Here is a 17619-nt window from a genome sequence, read left to right on the forward strand (position 1 = left end):
CCCCCTTTCAATTTTCTTTGGACGCTCCAGCTCACCTCCTTCCACCTCAGCAAGAGCTGAATGAGCATGTCAGACTTGACATTCACAAACAATATATTATCACGACTTTGAGTAACCGTTCAGGTGGGCATTGTCCGCGTATGGCCTTCTACGCTGAACACTTCCTTGATATCCAAGTCCGGGTTATTTTGCATCCCTAGTACCTAACTCATCGCTAGATTCGCACCCTTTGCATCTCCTTGGAAACTTTTAGAGTGGGCTCCCACAAGCTACGTATTCAAAATGATCACCAAATTGACAAGGAGGATAGGATCTGCCGCCTTATCACCTTGAGGAGGCTGAGACCGAAACTCACTTTATTTTCCGTTGCCCCATCTATTATGAGATCTGGGGGAGGTTCCATTGTTTGTTTAGACCAACGGTGTCTCGCACTCTACCTTCAAGAGTCCTTACAGCTTCCTGACCACACTCTACAACTCCAATTTCCCTTGACATTGACCCCTGCACAGCTCATTACTTCCTTCTTCGCTCCTGTGGTTCCCACCCAAGGGTCGAAGCGGTCTCTCTGCACTCACTCGAGCCACACCAGATCTTTGAGACCCTACAGTGATCACACTCGACAACACATCCCTACTTCTAAAAGGCCTCAAAGGCGGCTTTTCAAAGCGCCTTCTTGTTTTAGAGCACACTTTTCCATTCTAGACTACTTCTCGCCTACGAGGAGTAGACTACTTCTCGCCTACGAGGAGTACCTAGCTCTTTCTTTCTTTCTTTCTTTTGTTGGTTTTGTTTCATGCTCTTCCCATGGCCACCATTTGGTGCTCCCTCCCTTGCTAGCATTTTCCCTTTGTACTATTCCCAGTCCCTTAGACCCTTGTTGGTCTGTTGTTGGACATTAATAAATTTAACTTATTTTATCTTATTTGCATTCCTTGTTCTTTGTTATATATTTTCTAGAGTTGCTTCTAATCAACGTCAGAGACTCTATCATGCCTATGCATCTGTCCATTGTTCTTTATATCAAATGCTATGTTTCTAATGAAGGTAAAGTGACATCTCTCATGAACTGTCACTGCTCAGCCTGATTGAAATCGTGTGCTAAGTTTTATCGGGCTGTATATATTCATCGTTCTTTGACAGCCGTCTTCAATTATTGTCGAATTCATTGTGATCCTTTCTTCAGCCCAAGCATCATTTGTTATGGCTTCCGATGTTTCCTTTATTACTATCAATATGGCTTTTGCGGTCGGTTGTATTAAGTCTCAAAGTGAATAATGGTTATGATGTGTCGTATAACATCTGGCATCTTAACCATCGACGACTCATCTTTTGTAACGGCAATGTCCCTTTGTATTTCATCGAGAAAAGATTTGTCTTTCTTATCGGTTGGTTACAGTATCGAGTGTTGTTCAAGTTTTTTCTTCAGATTGACGGAGATCTTAGCAGATGAAGCTCTGAAATTTATGTTTGAAGAACAAGTTCATCATTTGTTATAAGAGCAATCTATGCTACACCATCATTGGATATAGATCTGTAAGCATTAGATTTGTGTATGAGTCTGTCCCATTGATGATTGTATCTATGAGATACTTGCAGATTTGTAATAACTCCCGGTTATAGCTTTGTCAAACACCAAATTCTTTTATAATTCAATTGGTTGACATTTTGTCAAACACTTTGCAAGCAAGCTTTGATACCACTGTAATAACCCCACCTGGTTATAGCTTCAACAATTCCAATTTTTAAAAGCAAATTTTAGAAGTTTGACATTCTGTCAAACACTTGGTGCCAATCTTCGTTTAACTATATCTGATGTTAGAAATGAATTTGCTTATTAAGTTTTGGTAGATATGATTTTATAAAATCAATTACATTCAAGGGCAGACGCTGAAACTAATGCTAACTGGTCAATAGATTGAATTATACCAATACCTCAAAATACCTATTACAATCATCAATCATGGACTTTGATTTTTCTTGCAAAATGTAAATCTTGAAGTTACATTCAATAATAATGAACCTGGATTATAGTTGGAAATGCCGATGTGGTTGCCATGAGCCTCCTCCCAATTGACCAGTTATCAAAATTGCTGCCAGTTTGTATGTGCTTTAACACTGAAGCCTTGGCAAGGCAATACGCTGACCCCAATGCCAAAACGCAGGTCCCTGACACAAGCTGCCAATCACCCTAGTTAATTTTGCAAGCTCCAATATATCTTGCAGTCCCAGATTTGCAGATGACTTCATCCAATTACTCATGTGGGTCTGCTGTTTGTATTTGCAGGTACATTGAAATAAAATGCAGGCCTGAATATTGAATCGCAGTCCCTATATAAATAGCACCCTGCCTCCAAAGATGACATCTAAACCTTGTGAAAGGTTGCAGGCATAATTAAAGTCCACAAGCTGCCTCAAATGGCACAATGGCAGTCTCTAGAACTCAATTTAAACCCTCGATTTGCAACCATGAAGTTTGATGTAATAAATGCAACAAGTCCTCCAATAAGAAATCTCCTTAGACACAGCAAATGCAGTAGGAGAAACCGCCAACAAATTTCCAGAATACACAACTCCAATCTCCACTATACTTCAGCAATAGAGAACACCTCTTAACAAACCCTATACTTCAAGAAGGGCACAAAACCACAGATTTGGAATTGTCACAAAGACAACAAGCAAAGAGATAAACAAATAATTGGATGTTTTTTCCATCAAATGGGCTCATATTTACAATCTTCAAAATGGCACAAACAAATGAACTTCACTTAAGAAGCTTCCCACACACAACATTAGAATATACTAAAGTGTCATTATAATCTAATTTATTAATTGCTTTTGGCTCTGAAAATGACCTTTTCCACCATAACTTAATATTCTGACACGTAAGGCCACTGTTTCTTGTTCCCATGATTTAAAAAATTTCGCCCCAGGTCCAACATGCCATGATTCTAAGATGACCAACAAATAACACCAACAAAAATAGCAACCTCAGTGTATTTATATGAATAATAATAATAATTCACTCGTCTTGTGAAAACAGCTAAAGAAGAATCAAAATCAAAATCTGACAACACCAAAAAGTGATCCTAAAGCTGAAAGACAATGAATAAACCTGACGAGGGTGACTTACTATAAATAGACGCTCCCTCCAAGATTCTTGGAGCCCAAACCAGAAATCCAAAATAAAAACTAAGCATCACTCAACTCTTCTAATTCAATTGAGCTCATCTGAACCAACAGATTGGCATACTATAAATAGTAAGTCACTTAAACGAAGCCAAAACACATCATAGGCTATTTGAAAGCCTATAACCCAGTGTTTCGGGACTCTGCAAGTCCAAACAGAACTCGGCAAGTCCGAGGTAGAGGAAGCCTTTCTGAGGCAAATGGCCTCTGGACTAAGACTCGACTGAGTCTTGGCAAAGTCCGCGTGGACTCACCGAGTCCCGAGTCCAAGACTCTCGCCGGCAGCAAAGGCCATAAAGTGCAAAAATTTGAAAAAACAAAGACTTAAGTTGCAATTTTTCAGTTGTTATAACATCTATTTGACCTAAAAAGGTCATTCTACCATTTGTTTATGCTTGTGATAGAGAGGAAAGAGTTAGAGAAAAGTATTGGGGTTTTGAGAGAGAAATTAGCAAACTAGTTGGTTCTCCTGTATCGATTGTTGATGTTTTGTGCAACTTTATAGCTTGCACTTAAGCATTGAGAGGAGTTTAAGGAAGCATTTAGAGGAGACTTCTACAAACTTACTTGCATTTCCATTGTTTGTGCAAATTTGAAGAGGTAAGTAACAAGTTACATTTCTTTGTGTTGTTTTGTAATATGTTTTACATTCATATTTTTTACTTTCCATTTTGTTTACATTTGTTTTAGTCTCTATTTCTAGTATCTACTATTTAGAATCTAGATTTATTCTAGTTTATCTTGATGACAAACTTGATAAGTAAGAAGGCCTTAAAGTTTAAAAATCTGATTTGATGCTAACTTTTTTATATTCATATTGCAGCAGCAAACACATTGACATCATGCCTCAGGATGAGCCTTGTGGAAGTTGAACTAGGCCTGCATTTAACCCCGATGCAGACCCAGCTGTAATAGCAAGCGATAGGGCTTGGAAACATGCCATCCAAGGCCACAAAAAGGGAGTTGTTACATGATGGCATTGCAGTGTAATATATAACGGGGGAGGCATAAATAGATTGAAGTATCACCTAGCACATAGACCTAGGCGTAATGCTAAAAAATGCAAAGATGTACCCCAAGATGCTATGCGAGACATGCAAACTCTTGTAAAGGAAAAAAAAAAGAGAAAAGTATCAAAACAGAAGCAACAAGAAGAAATGGCACAACTAGCCCAACAGAGATCTAGTTTTTGCTCTCCATTATCCCCAACTCCACCTACGGATGCTACTGCTTCTACGAGTGTGACCATTGGGTCTTGCATTCGTAAGCAAGGATCAACACTTGATTTCATGTTTGTTCCATGCACGGCTCTAGGTGCACAACCATCATTTGAGAGCATGGATTGGAACAAGGGGAAGCATGATTATGCAAAATTGGCACTTGGAGACCTCTTCATCTACAACAACATTTCATTCAATGCAGCAAGGTACTTATTTATTTAAATTTAAATTTATGTCTTACTTCTCTTGCTTTAAGTTTCAACTTTCAAAAGACAATAATATGCTTATTTTGTTTATTTTAAATTGTTTCCAAATTTAATAGTAATAATATAATATACTAATTTGTTTAACTTAAAATTTTATTTAATTAGCTTTAGGTTCCCTTATTGGCAAATTGCATTCGATGTTGTTACTGTTTGTGGTCCGGGGTTCAAAGCCCCTAGTGCTGACGAGCTAAAAGGCCCTATTTTGACCCAAAGGGTGGCTGATGTAGACGGTGCAATCAAGGAGCAGTGTGAGGTGTGGAACATGAACGGTTGCACCATCATGACTGATGGTTGGATTGATAAGAGTAGAACACTCTTCAACTTTTTTGTCTCCTCATCAGGTAATTGTAAACATTAAAAATTTAGAAGTAGAGCTTGTACTTAAGTGCTTAAGTTTATAAATTATGAATTTATAAATTATGATTCATCATTGATCATTATACTAATTTGTTTCTTTTTCTTCAGGTGCCATAGTTTTTTTTAAATCAATTCATGCCTTAGAAAAAACAAAGAATGTTGAATATCTTTGTGAGGTAATGGATGAAGTGATAAAGGATGTGGGCGAGGAGAATGTGGTGCAGATAGTTACAAATAATGCAAAAAATTATGTTGTTGCAGGAAAGCTTATAAAGAGACACTCTCACATATTTTGGACCGCTTGTGCTACTCACTGCATTGACCTCACGTTAGAGGATCTTGGTAAACTCCCTTGGATAAAAACAATTATAGAGAAAGGAAGGAGTGTATGCAAATTCATATATAATTACATGGGTCATCAACCTCACGAGGAAATACACTAACCAAAAGGAGTTGTCTCGTCTAGGGGTCACTAAATTTGCAACCAATTTTTCTCACATTGAAATCTTTGTCTGATTCAAAGGGAGGTTTGAGATGCATGTTTGTTAGTGAAAAGTGGATTGCATCATCATATGCAAAGATCACTGCAGGGATTGATGCAGCTGATCACATTTTTGATGAGGCTTCCTTTTGGACACCAATCGCTGATATTGTGACAGTAATTTTCCTTTTTGTCCTCATTTCAACTTTCTTTGTTTATGAAATTATGTTATAAATTATTGTTCATTTTTTAAAGAAAAAACTTAAAGCTGATTGTTTCTCTTCCAACTTTCATAATAATTGGAGTTCATAAAGCCGCTTCTTGTTCTCCTATGAACTACTAATGGAGAGAAGCCCTCAATGGGCTACATTTATGAGGCCATGGATGGGTGAAGGAGGTCATTCGTTCTTTTCTTGCAAGGAATCGAGATAGGTATGGGCCTATATGGGATGTCATTGATAGATGCTAGCACAATCTACTTTACAAGCCTATACATGCAACAGCCTACTTCCCTTATCTAGCATACCAATTAAGCCCACATTTCAAGGCTGATAATGAGGTGTAGAGTGGCCTCTATGATGTTGTAAAGAGAATGTCACCTAATTCAAGAGTTGGAACAATTGTAGTCCGTAAGATTGAGTTGTATAAAAAAGCTCAAAGGGACTTATTTGCATGGGAATTATGCATAAAAAAAATACGACAGAATTGATGCTTAGTAAAAATATTTGATTCTACATCCTAATTTCTAATTATATTAGTATTTTAATTTGATAAAATCAAACTTATTGAACTGATTTAAAATTTTCTTGTTTCAGAGTCATAGTGGGAAATGTTTGGCACTAAGGTACCAAATTTACAAAGGATTACAATTTGCATCTTGAGCCAACCATTTAGTGCATTAGGATTAGAACGTAATTAGAGTCTATATGAGCATATACACTCAAAGAAGCACAATAGGTTGGCAGTGAAAAAATTGAATGATCTTGTCTTTGCTCACTACAACCTTCACCTTCGCCATAGACAAATCCTGGGCACGGATACATCACTGATTGTATTAAAGAATGTCGATCCACATGCAGAGTGGAACAGAGAGATTGTTGATCCTATCTTCAATGATAAAGACGTGGAGTGGTTGATCAGGTGGATCGGGAGGCTGAGGCAATAGCAATGGTAATCAAGGAGACTAGAGTGCGAGGAGACAGAGTGCATGACCTTCAGGCTAGGAGTGATGGATTTGAGTCTGATGATGAAAATTATGTGGGTGAGGATGAGGATGAGGATGAGGTTCAGCCTCAGACACAAGGAGAGAGAATGGCTCTACAGTCTTTCATGACTTATCTTAGGCATACTCATAGGAGGACATAGGCTATTATGAGCCTTAATCTTCTACTGTTCTACACTCTAGTTGTTATTTTGATATATGTTTTGAACTTTTGATACCCTGGATTTTGTAATCCATGAATATTGTAGACATTTGACACTGTAATGACACTATGTTTGTTACTTTATATTGTGTTATTCAATTTTTCTCCTTCAGAAATTCACTTTATACTTATGTGATCTATGCAAAATTGCGTATGTGTATTAAGTAGCTTCTAATTATCTCAATTATTGTGTATTTGATGTACGGGGGTTCTTAGGGACGGTGGTACGCCGGGGCGAGTTTTCGGGATGCAGGGAAACTAGGCCTCATTTTCAAGACGGCAAAGGGACAGCATCAAGGGGAGGACGGGCTTGAGAGGGTTGTTGTATAGTATACATATAGAACTTGAAATGCTAGTTATGAAATGATGTTTCAGTAGTTTACTAGAACATACCAAATTAAAATACTTGAACATAGCAAAATTGCAATATAAATTAGAACCATTGACATTCAACATAGTAACGTATTACATACCCAATAGTAACATTCAAAAATCAAAATTCAAATAGAAATTCAAGTACACATCCTAGTGGTGGCATGGTTGCGAAATGGCGAAGGTGGGGGTGCTTGGGTACTCAAGCACCCGGTGCGAGGATATCTCGGGGACAGGTACTTCAAGGTTTGGGAGGGGGGTGCGAGTCTCCGGGTTATACTGTAAAAAGATGCATGGAAAAATCTAAAAATCTTTAAAAATCTTTCAATTTCATGGGTTTTTCAATTTTTCGAGTCCTTCCCGAGTACAGTTGCTAAGTCTGAGTCTGAGTCTGATTTTGACTTTCCGAGTCAGAGGCGAGTTTGAGTCCTATAACTATGCTATAACCACATAACTGAGACCCTCAAATCCCATTGTCAGCTCAAGAGGATCGTGATAGTGAACTGACCTAGCCAACTGCGGGAACCTACTAAAAATGGGAACATTACAAGATTTTAATATTCTGTATCTGCATATCTAAAGTCATTGAACTATGTATAAGTCTGATCGTTTGATTATTTAGTGTCAACAATCATAAGCTTGACAACTCTGTATTTGTTTTAGCATCTAATGAAGGATCTATAGTTTTTGGGGTTGGGTTTTTCACCCTCAAGCGGAGGGTTTTCCCGGAATAAGTTATTGTATCTGTTTTTTTGTGTTTTAAGTTTCAGTTTATTGCATTTCCATGTATTCTGGTTCAAAAATTACAGACTTCATGCCTGAACAACTTCCTAATTAAACATAAGCAACTTCCATTATGACACTTGAATGGATTAATAACATCAGCAATTCATTAACTGAATCCGTCTTATTCACAGAACAAAAGCAGTTCACTTTAAGACAAATGTGAGATCCATTATAAAGTTTTATCAGTTAAGTAATTAGTGTTTATAAAGTGGTGCAATTCGAAAAAGTAATTAATGAAAGGTGGGATCTGTTTACAGAAAATTAAGAAGAGATGACCCTTCCAAAGAGTTTGAACCCTTCATAAAAAGGCATGTAATAGATATAAAACTATGGAGAATTGAATGAAGGAGAGATAGAAGGGAATGTGTGTGAAAAATTAAAAGAAAGATCTTTGGAAGACCATATAAAGCAATCGAATTTGAAGTTAAACAATTAAAAGCCAACAACTGAAGATTATTTTAATGCAACAACAGATATACTACTTAAGGTAAGGCTGCAATGGAAGATTAGAAACTGGCGATAATGTATTGAAGTCAACTATGGTGAAGACAGAACATTAAGAGCAACAATAATTCATTATGACAAGGTGGTAATTATCAATAAATGTTGTAAGTTTTCAAAGGCAGTGACTACATCGAAAAGATGTGAACCTTTCAACATAGAAGATATAAGGAATAAGACATTTATGAGATGTATCGTGATGTTGAAAAGAAAATATATGATGATCATTCTCTATGAAAGAATAACACGGAAAGATAAAAGAAAAATCAGACATGAAACATTTCTGCAATTAAAATTGAAGAATGTGGGCAGTCTTATTTGAAGAACATAAACCAGATTTATATGCAGATCTATGGTCAGGTTTATGCAGTCTTTAGCATACATGTGAAGGAGTTCATTGAAAGACGGATTAAGAAGTGTATGTAATGAGGAGAACTTGAAGAAAGATATAAGTCGAATTTGGTGCAATGATCAAGGCAGAAGTTAAGCAAAAGTTTCTAGCAGATTCGAGAAGAGATTATCACAGTTTGAAGTAAAGATCCATAGCAAAAGTTGTAGGGAAAGAGGCTATTCATCATTCATTGTAGAAGCAACATTGATACGGTGGAAATTTGAGTTTGGTGTCTCTTACTAAGTCAGTGCTCAATTGTTAGAGTTGGTGCTTCCAGTGAGTCAGTGCCTAAGAAATCTTTTAAAGAAGGATCAGCATCTCCTGCGGGTTGGAATCTACAAAATTTGTAAGGAGTTTTCAATATTAAAGAAATTCTTTGCCATGGCTTTCTCCCATAAGGATTTCCAATTAAATCTTGTCTTTTTTGTTCTTACTTGCTAGATCTTGCATCTGTGGTTGATTAATCTTTATAAAGTATTTCTATTGTGTCTAAAGAAGCATTGAAAAGTAAGAGTTTGTTAATATACCAATTCGCCACCAACCCCTTCTGCCCCCTGCTGTATATTTGTGTATTCTTCATGCGATGAGATTCTAACACTAAAGGGCCAATATAAAGAACCAACAAAAAACTGAGAAGTCTAAAGAAAGAAAATAAAAACTTACAAAGCCATCGAAATATTTTCACAGTTTTTTATATAACAAGATTAACGAAACAGCTTGTTAATAAAAATCATAACGAGCTCTTTTTGAAAAAATTAAATTTTTGGAAAGGATCACAAATTATTAGTATCCTTCTAAAATCTATATTATTTATTAAATTTTACATATCAGACATTTGGTCTATTACACTTTCCTCACCTATTAAGTCCAACAAGCTCATTACCCATCATTGCTTCATAAGCATGAGTAGGATTATGCTTCATGGTAATTAGAGATGAAAAGTTTTCTTGTTCCACATATGTATAGAGGTACATGATAGGTTATCTATAACATAATAGCCCTAATTATAATATGGAGGAGTAATCTTCAAGCCTTAAACAAAGGCCCAGAAATAGGCATATGAGAAGAAGGTCAATTATTTACGACATTTACTTCACTCATTTCAAAAGTTAAAATTGATTGGACACTTTGACTTTTACAATAACGTCATACAAATAGCATACGATGCAAATATAATTAGTTCTATTTAGATGAGAATTAAAACTAAGAGAGCAATTTCATGACATTCATATACAAGTGACATTTTAAAAATTTACATTCATCATCTTTAAATACATGAAAGGTTAAAATCATATGCTCTGCAAAAATTTATTACCTATATATATTAGTGTTGTGGCTAACTCTGGCAACATCTTGCAATTTAAATTGAACCCACTGCTTTGGGTCAAGTGCTGACACACAAACAAATACAATGGAACCATCAAAGAAACAATTTTTACTTTCCCAAAGGACATTAACTTAAATAAGATACCATATATAAGTATGTTTTGAAGGAACTAAAAACAATAATTAATTATGCCTTTGAGCATTCGAACTATGTATCCAATAAAGTAAAACCAACTTGCATTGCATATCTATAGTTAAGGTACACTCTATTTACCATTTTGTGTGATTCTTGTTGATATGTGATGACTGATTAGGAAAGTACTATACACTTTTCATAACCTGTGGGGTTCAAGACATTGCCCCGGGAAAAAAAAAAATAGATTAACTCGTCAAGGATTTCTGCATTGACGCGTTAATCATTTCCCAAGTTTGACTCGTCAAGTATGTTTAGGGTTAACTTGTTAAGTCCGCATAAATTATCTAATATTGGCTTAGGGTTAGGGTTTTCTAAGATGAATATATAGCCTCTTGCAGCAGTATTGAGCTGTAAGGGAGGTTGAAGATTGTAACAGGCTAAAGTTACTAGATAATAATATTGGACTCGTTATTTGGTGGACGTAGCTTAGGGATTAGGTGAACAACGTTAAATCTGTGTCTTCTATTCATTTTATGCGTGCTTTATTTCTTTGTGATATTAGTTATATTTGCATGTAAATATTATTTTTGTCTATCTAATCATAACAAATCTCTATAATGAATCTCAAGATGCAAAAGCACTATGGAAATACCTTATATGCTTAGTTGCAGGATGTGTGCCTTGCCCCTATGCATCTAGTATAGATGTATACAAGTTGCCTCATCCGAATGCATGTGGATGCATCTAGGATGCACATTCTGGACTATATATTGCTATACTATATATTCTTCAACTTTTTTGCATATTTGTCATTTGGCATTAATCAGTAATGAAGTATCATGCTATCAATGGTTTAGTTTTGTAAACCTGTATATTTCTTTATCTTTTACATATATTATATATTACACATACTCAAACACATCCAAATCCCCCAAAAAAATTCCAGTCACCTGGATACTGGGATCTCCTACCCACATCCATACTAGTAACTAAGCTTATATGTATGTGTGTACATATTCATAGTTGAGTCTATGAATATGTACACACATACATATAAGCTTAGTTACTAGTATGGATGTGGGTACAAGAAACTGGTATCTAGGTGACTGGAATGTGTATATAGTATATAGCTATAAACGCACATGCATGCACACACACATAACATGCATCTATGTGTGGGTATGTGTGTATATTTATTATATACATATATATGTATATTTATAGGTATGTATATTCCTAGGTACGTATATTCATAGATATGTATATAATAAATATACATATATATAAGGATATAGTATACATGTGACACATACATATATGTACTATACATGTGAGTGTGTGTGTACATAGTACATACACATATGGAGGGAAGAGTGAAGGGGAGGGACTGTGGCAATGGGGGACGGAACTGAAATGATTTATATGTGATATTACACCTATTCACAACATAAGTGGTAATTATCTTACTCATTTAAGACAAGCAAGGAAAGAGGGTATAGATAAATCATAATTAAGTTGTGGCTTTCGAAGAAACCAAATGTGACAAAAGCAGAAAATTTAGTGTGGACAAGCATCAATGTATTGCAATGTCAAGAAGTGGAAGTTGACAACATAGGCAGACATAAAAGGTAATGATTTTCGACCTTCTTCATCTTGGTATGGTATGATATCTACTTTCTTTTCTAATATTCAATTTAATTGGTGTTTTCCAGTTTGCATCAGGAAAACTAATTAAGGGAAGAGACCTAATAGCTGTTACAGGGTCCAATGACCGTGATAGAGTATATGTCATAGATATCCCCCAATAGTTGTTCTCACATGTACTAACAGTCAATCATTTCCTATCTTTTTTGGTTGGTGATTGACCCATTTGTGCACCACTTTTGGGACATTTCATAATGACTACTAGGACATTAACGACAAGTATTGGTGTTTTTTGTTGAGCGACTATTGGGGGGTGAACATAACGGGTATTAGGCAAGTGTCCTAAAATGACAATTTTCGACCACTTCGCACTCTACAACCTCTACAGAGAGATCTGTAAATGCCCAAAAGCCAAAACCTTAGCTTTAAGCTCTTGAGTCACCTTCGGAGGTACGCCAAAAAGATCGACATAATTCAACTTACGATTTAGAAGACCTAGGAGCGTGAGGTTAGCCTGGACAACTACTGGGTCTTTTCCCCTAGTATTTTCATACATCAATTAAAAAATGCTTGCTTCGGTTTAGAGTAAAAGATTGTTACAGTGTCCCACCTCAAGGCACTCTTTTGGCTTCTATTTAGGGCATCAAATGGCAAGGTCAAAATCATTTTGTTTCCAATTTCGATTAAGCACTTGTGATTTGTTAAAATCATGCATTACATAATTTTACAAAACATATTCCTGAACAATCCGTCAAAAGACCCTTAACCTATTATCCAATTTCCCATAGGCAATTAAAGGCATTGAAGCAAAAATAAATTACCTTCTGTGTCTTGCTGCATAAAATTATACCCGCTTTCTACACATTGACGTGGCTCTTCCATAATGTAATAAAACAAGAATCACAGTTGAAGGGTGTTCGATACTTGAATGCAATCATTTCTGCAACGTCGATCTTTTATTTAACAAGTTTCTCCTATAAGTGGTGTGTCACATAGCGTTGTTTTCGTCATAGGGAGTGGTGTATCCCTTCACAGAATTAATCTAACCTAAGCTATCATAAAAATTTACTTCATAAAAAGCAACTTGTGCTTTACCATAAAAAGCAACTTGTGCTTTACTATTAAAAACAACTAAGTTACAAGTCATGATTCGGGTCTAAGGGCTTGGTCAAGAAAAAAGAGGTTCAGTTCTTGTTGGTTTTTGGATCACTGCAAATGTATTTCCAATACCTGTCAAGTATGTACTTTCTGAAGGCAGCGATCTCTAATATTTATAGGGAGAATAAGCATTAACATAATGACAATTTTTATAATTATATATATATGATACCTCTTGAGTCACTAATTTCTCTATTATATAAATAGTAATATATATATATATATATATATATATATATATATATATATATATATATATATATATATATATATATATAAGGCATGAGCCTACAACACAACGATAACTTGTGAGCCTCTTATCTGGGAGGTCTAGGGTTCAAGTCTACTCAAGCTTAATAAAATAACAATAATTAATCTCAACACATAATAATTAATCTTGGCTTCAACCTCTTACTGATCAAAATATATATATATATATATCTTCACTAGTATTTATCCGACTAAAGCTACAAAACATTAACTCTCCCTCTTAGCTAGCAAAGATAAACACAAGATTACATCCAAGTAAAAATCAAGAATGGCAAGTTTTAAGGATATCTCTGATTAGAAGATATCCACCATTTTAGATATCATCTCATGATATCAAGAGTAATGCCTCCTAAATGTCAAGTCACATGACATTCACCAAGTACTGTGAGTAATGGCCTCCTGTACATCAAGTCACATGATATTCACCAAGTACTCTGCATAATGGTCTCCTGAACATCAAGTTGCATAACATTCACCAAGTATTCATAAATGTTCATAAAGTATGTGCACACGTATCCGCAATGATACTTACCATAGGAACATTCAAGGTCTATTTAAGGAACTTAATCCACCATGCAAGATATAATCTATCATAATCTTCTTAGACATCATAAGATATCCATCATAATAGAAGATTAAGTTATTGTAAGATCGTCACCTTTCAATAACTTCTACAAATACTGGTGATAATCATTTGGAAGTCGTCACTTCCTCATGATGTACACAAGGGGTAGGCCCATTAAAATCATGCAGTCACACACATGAATTTTCAGACTCCCTTTAAATATCAATCTTGTGAGCTCCTCATCAAATGTTGCCTCTAATGAATTGTCAGACTCCCACTGAATTTGATATCAATCTCCCTTTTCTAGCAAGAACATACCCAGAGGAAGATCAAGGCAAATAGCTCTTATAATATGCATAGAAATACTAATAAGAGAGAGACTAAAGTGAGTAGATTCATGAAATACTTAAGGATAATAAATACTTATTTGCGCTTCAACATCTTTCATGCATATTTCTCCAATGAGGGACTATATACAACAAATCAAAAAAGATCAAAGCAAATAGAAATGTTTCTTTCTTGAATGCAAGCTTTAACACTTTTTGGTTCGTCCTCTTTTATTCCACACTTGTTAAATCTCTCACATTATTCTGACATTTTACACACACACACACAATATATATATATATATATATATATATATATATATATATATATATATATATATATCAGATTTGGTAAATCTAAATAGATATCCTTTATTTATTTCTTCTATTCTACAATGATTGACATCACCTTCCTCTTAACCTCCACATAAGATATCTTACAATGTTGTTGCTTATTTGGTGAGTTTGACCCAAATATTTCTCACCCGATGCACGGGGGTCTAAATGTTTCCATGGTTTGATCATCTTATTTGATGTGCCCGTGTTTGGTGAGTCCTTCCTTGACAAATGATGATGCACCTTTGTATATTCCTCCTTAATATTTTCCTCCCTATTTCTTCTATTGTAGACATTCCATCATGCGACCTATCCCCATACTTGTAACTCGCAATACCTTCTCTATACGGCACAACTCTATTGGCAACTAAGACAACCTTATCACACCGTATGATACTTTTCTAGCTTTGTTTAGTCATCTCTTAATTAAAAGGCATGCACTTCACTTTTTGCATCTCGCTACATGGAATTACACCTGCTTTTTACATGTTGACACAGCTCTTCCATAATGTAATAAAACAAGAATCACAGTTGAAAGATGGTTGACAATTGAATGCAACCATTTCTGCAACGTCGATCTTCTATTTAATGAGCTTCTCTTGTAAGTGGTGTGTCACATAGCATTGTTTTCGTCATAGCAAGCAAGGTACGTGAATCCCTTCACAAAATTTGCTGAGCAAATGGTAGCGGGTCACTCCTTCATAATGACCCTCATCACATTTCCCTTCTCCATTCGCATTCTATCTCTTACAAGGACCGTATCTCCTTTTCCCAAGGACAATTGTATCTCAGGAGTTCTAGGCCAAGTCGTCAACAATAATTTCTCATTTCCTTATGACCCCTACATAGTGAGATGTGCCAACTAATTTCCAAATATTTGGGCCTCTCGAACTTCAAATCTCTTCAATGTTCTAACGGATATGGACAGTTAGTAGGGGTAGAAGTTCACACAACAGAAGGAATTCTTAATCGCTACCAATGTAGATGCACATAACATCCTATCAATATAGATTAACCGATCCGAACCAAATAATACACCAACGCAGAGTGATAATTTTTACTTTTCTGACATAGAACCTTTTGTAGTAGCCCTTGTAAACATGTCCAATGATGATGAAGACTTGTGTTAAATTTTGATATCTCTGTGTGTAATTGCATATTATAGTATGCCTTCAAAAATTTATTGCAAATATGTTTTGCCCGATAGTATTTATTTTCTCTAGTAGTGTTAAATGTAGTATATTCGACCTCTTTGCCATTGTTGACTTATAAAATATTTTGATACCTCACCGGCCTAGAGAAAGCCTACTCTAATAACATGTTGGTTTTTGGATCACTACAAATGTATTTGCACTACTTGTTAGCTATGTACTTTCCATAGGCAGTGATCCTAATATTTATATGGAGAATGAGTCAAAAATAGACATGTCTCTTCATGGGACATGTCTATTCATTAACATAATGAAAATTATTATAATTATTAATTATACATATATACATATGTATATATATTAAATCTCTTAAGTCACTAATTTCTCTAATATATAAAGAATAATATATATAGGTATATATATACATCTCATATATACTAAATATATGTGTACATATCTTCAATAGTATTTATCCGACTAAAGCTACAAAACATCAACAATTCTTTTTGGCTCTATGCATTCAAAAACATATATCTATATATATATATATATATATATATATATATATATATATATATATATATATATATATATATATATATATATATATCGAGTCAAGAATATAAGACATAATATACATATTTCCTATTTTTAATCATAATATTTATAGACCTTATATTATATTAATAAAGTTATTTATAGCATGTAACAATATTTTTATTAAAAACTAATTGAAGTAATACATAATTTATTTAGAAAAAAATTTATTTATTAATAATTCATTTTATTAACATAATAAATTTTATTTCTTTCACATTATTCTACAAGCTCATAATACGCTCCACCTTGCTTCCATCTGCACTCATCTCCATGAATAATCAAAAGCATGATTTGACAGTTCTTGATATGGCAATTAAAGACATGGACCTTCCAAGAGACAATGCCTTCCACAATCTCCTATTCAACCTTGGCTTCAACACCTTCGATGGAATGCTCATCTTCTTACCCAACAATGTCCATTTTATTGCCAAGGAGGGCAAAGATTTGCACAGAGAGAATGTATAGAGTCGAATACACTAAGTTTGATGTAGGGCACACAATTTTCTTTCCAAACACCACAATTGCAAACAAATTCGTAAGCAAAGAAAATCTGCAGTTGTTCATTTGCACCATGAAAATATTGTTTAGCAAAACAGCTCAAGTCCGAACCAAGTAAACATCAGGCCCAAATTTGGGCATAGAAGGGGGCAAACTGGGTAACAAAGAAAAAAATTTATAATGTGTTGCTAAGACTAGGATCCAAAAGTAATGTTAATTAAATTACTTTTAAACACTTCAAAAATAAAGTTTTGGAGGTAAAAGGAGAAAAAGAAGATTATATTATAATTTCCTCGAGCACATTTATAAAGAGGAATCAAGCATTGAAGAAAATTACGAATTAACAATATCAAATCCCAATTCTCTTAAGATTGAATGTATATTCATCTTTCTAACTAAAGATGAAAACTTATTTGTCAAATGGTGTTAGTGATTCACTTCTAAGGCCTACATCTTAAATAATTATTGATTCTACTCTTTCCAAGATAGTCATGCATCTTGGGCATGCAGCCATACCACTTCACAGTGTTACATGTTGCAAAAGTTGATCATTGTTAGATATTTTAGCTATTTAGCTAACTATTGAAGAATTCACTCATTGATTCAATAAATCTTCATTAAATTG

General features: G+C 34.9%; 1 protein-coding gene across 1 annotated transcript in view; it reads right to left on the reverse strand.

The window, feature by feature from the left end:
- LOC149538582 (FAD/NAD(P)-binding oxidoreductase) overlaps positions 1–17619 on the reverse strand; it is a 272028-nt gene that overhangs the window by 212061 nt on the left and 42348 nt on the right. Inside the window, exon 3 of the mRNA XM_089799888.1 lies at positions 10300–10375. Coding sequence (XP_089656014.1) covers positions 10300–10375 — 76 coding nt within the window. The remainder of the gene's footprint in view (positions 1–10299; positions 10376–17619) is intronic.

Source organism: Cupressus sempervirens, chromosome 9 (assembly GCF_028749045.1).
Source record: "Cupressus sempervirens isolate cs-2001-9-10 chromosome 9, ASM2874904v1, whole genome shotgun sequence".
Lineage (NCBI taxonomy): Eukaryota > Viridiplantae > Streptophyta > Pinopsida > Cupressales > Cupressaceae > Cupressus > Cupressus sempervirens.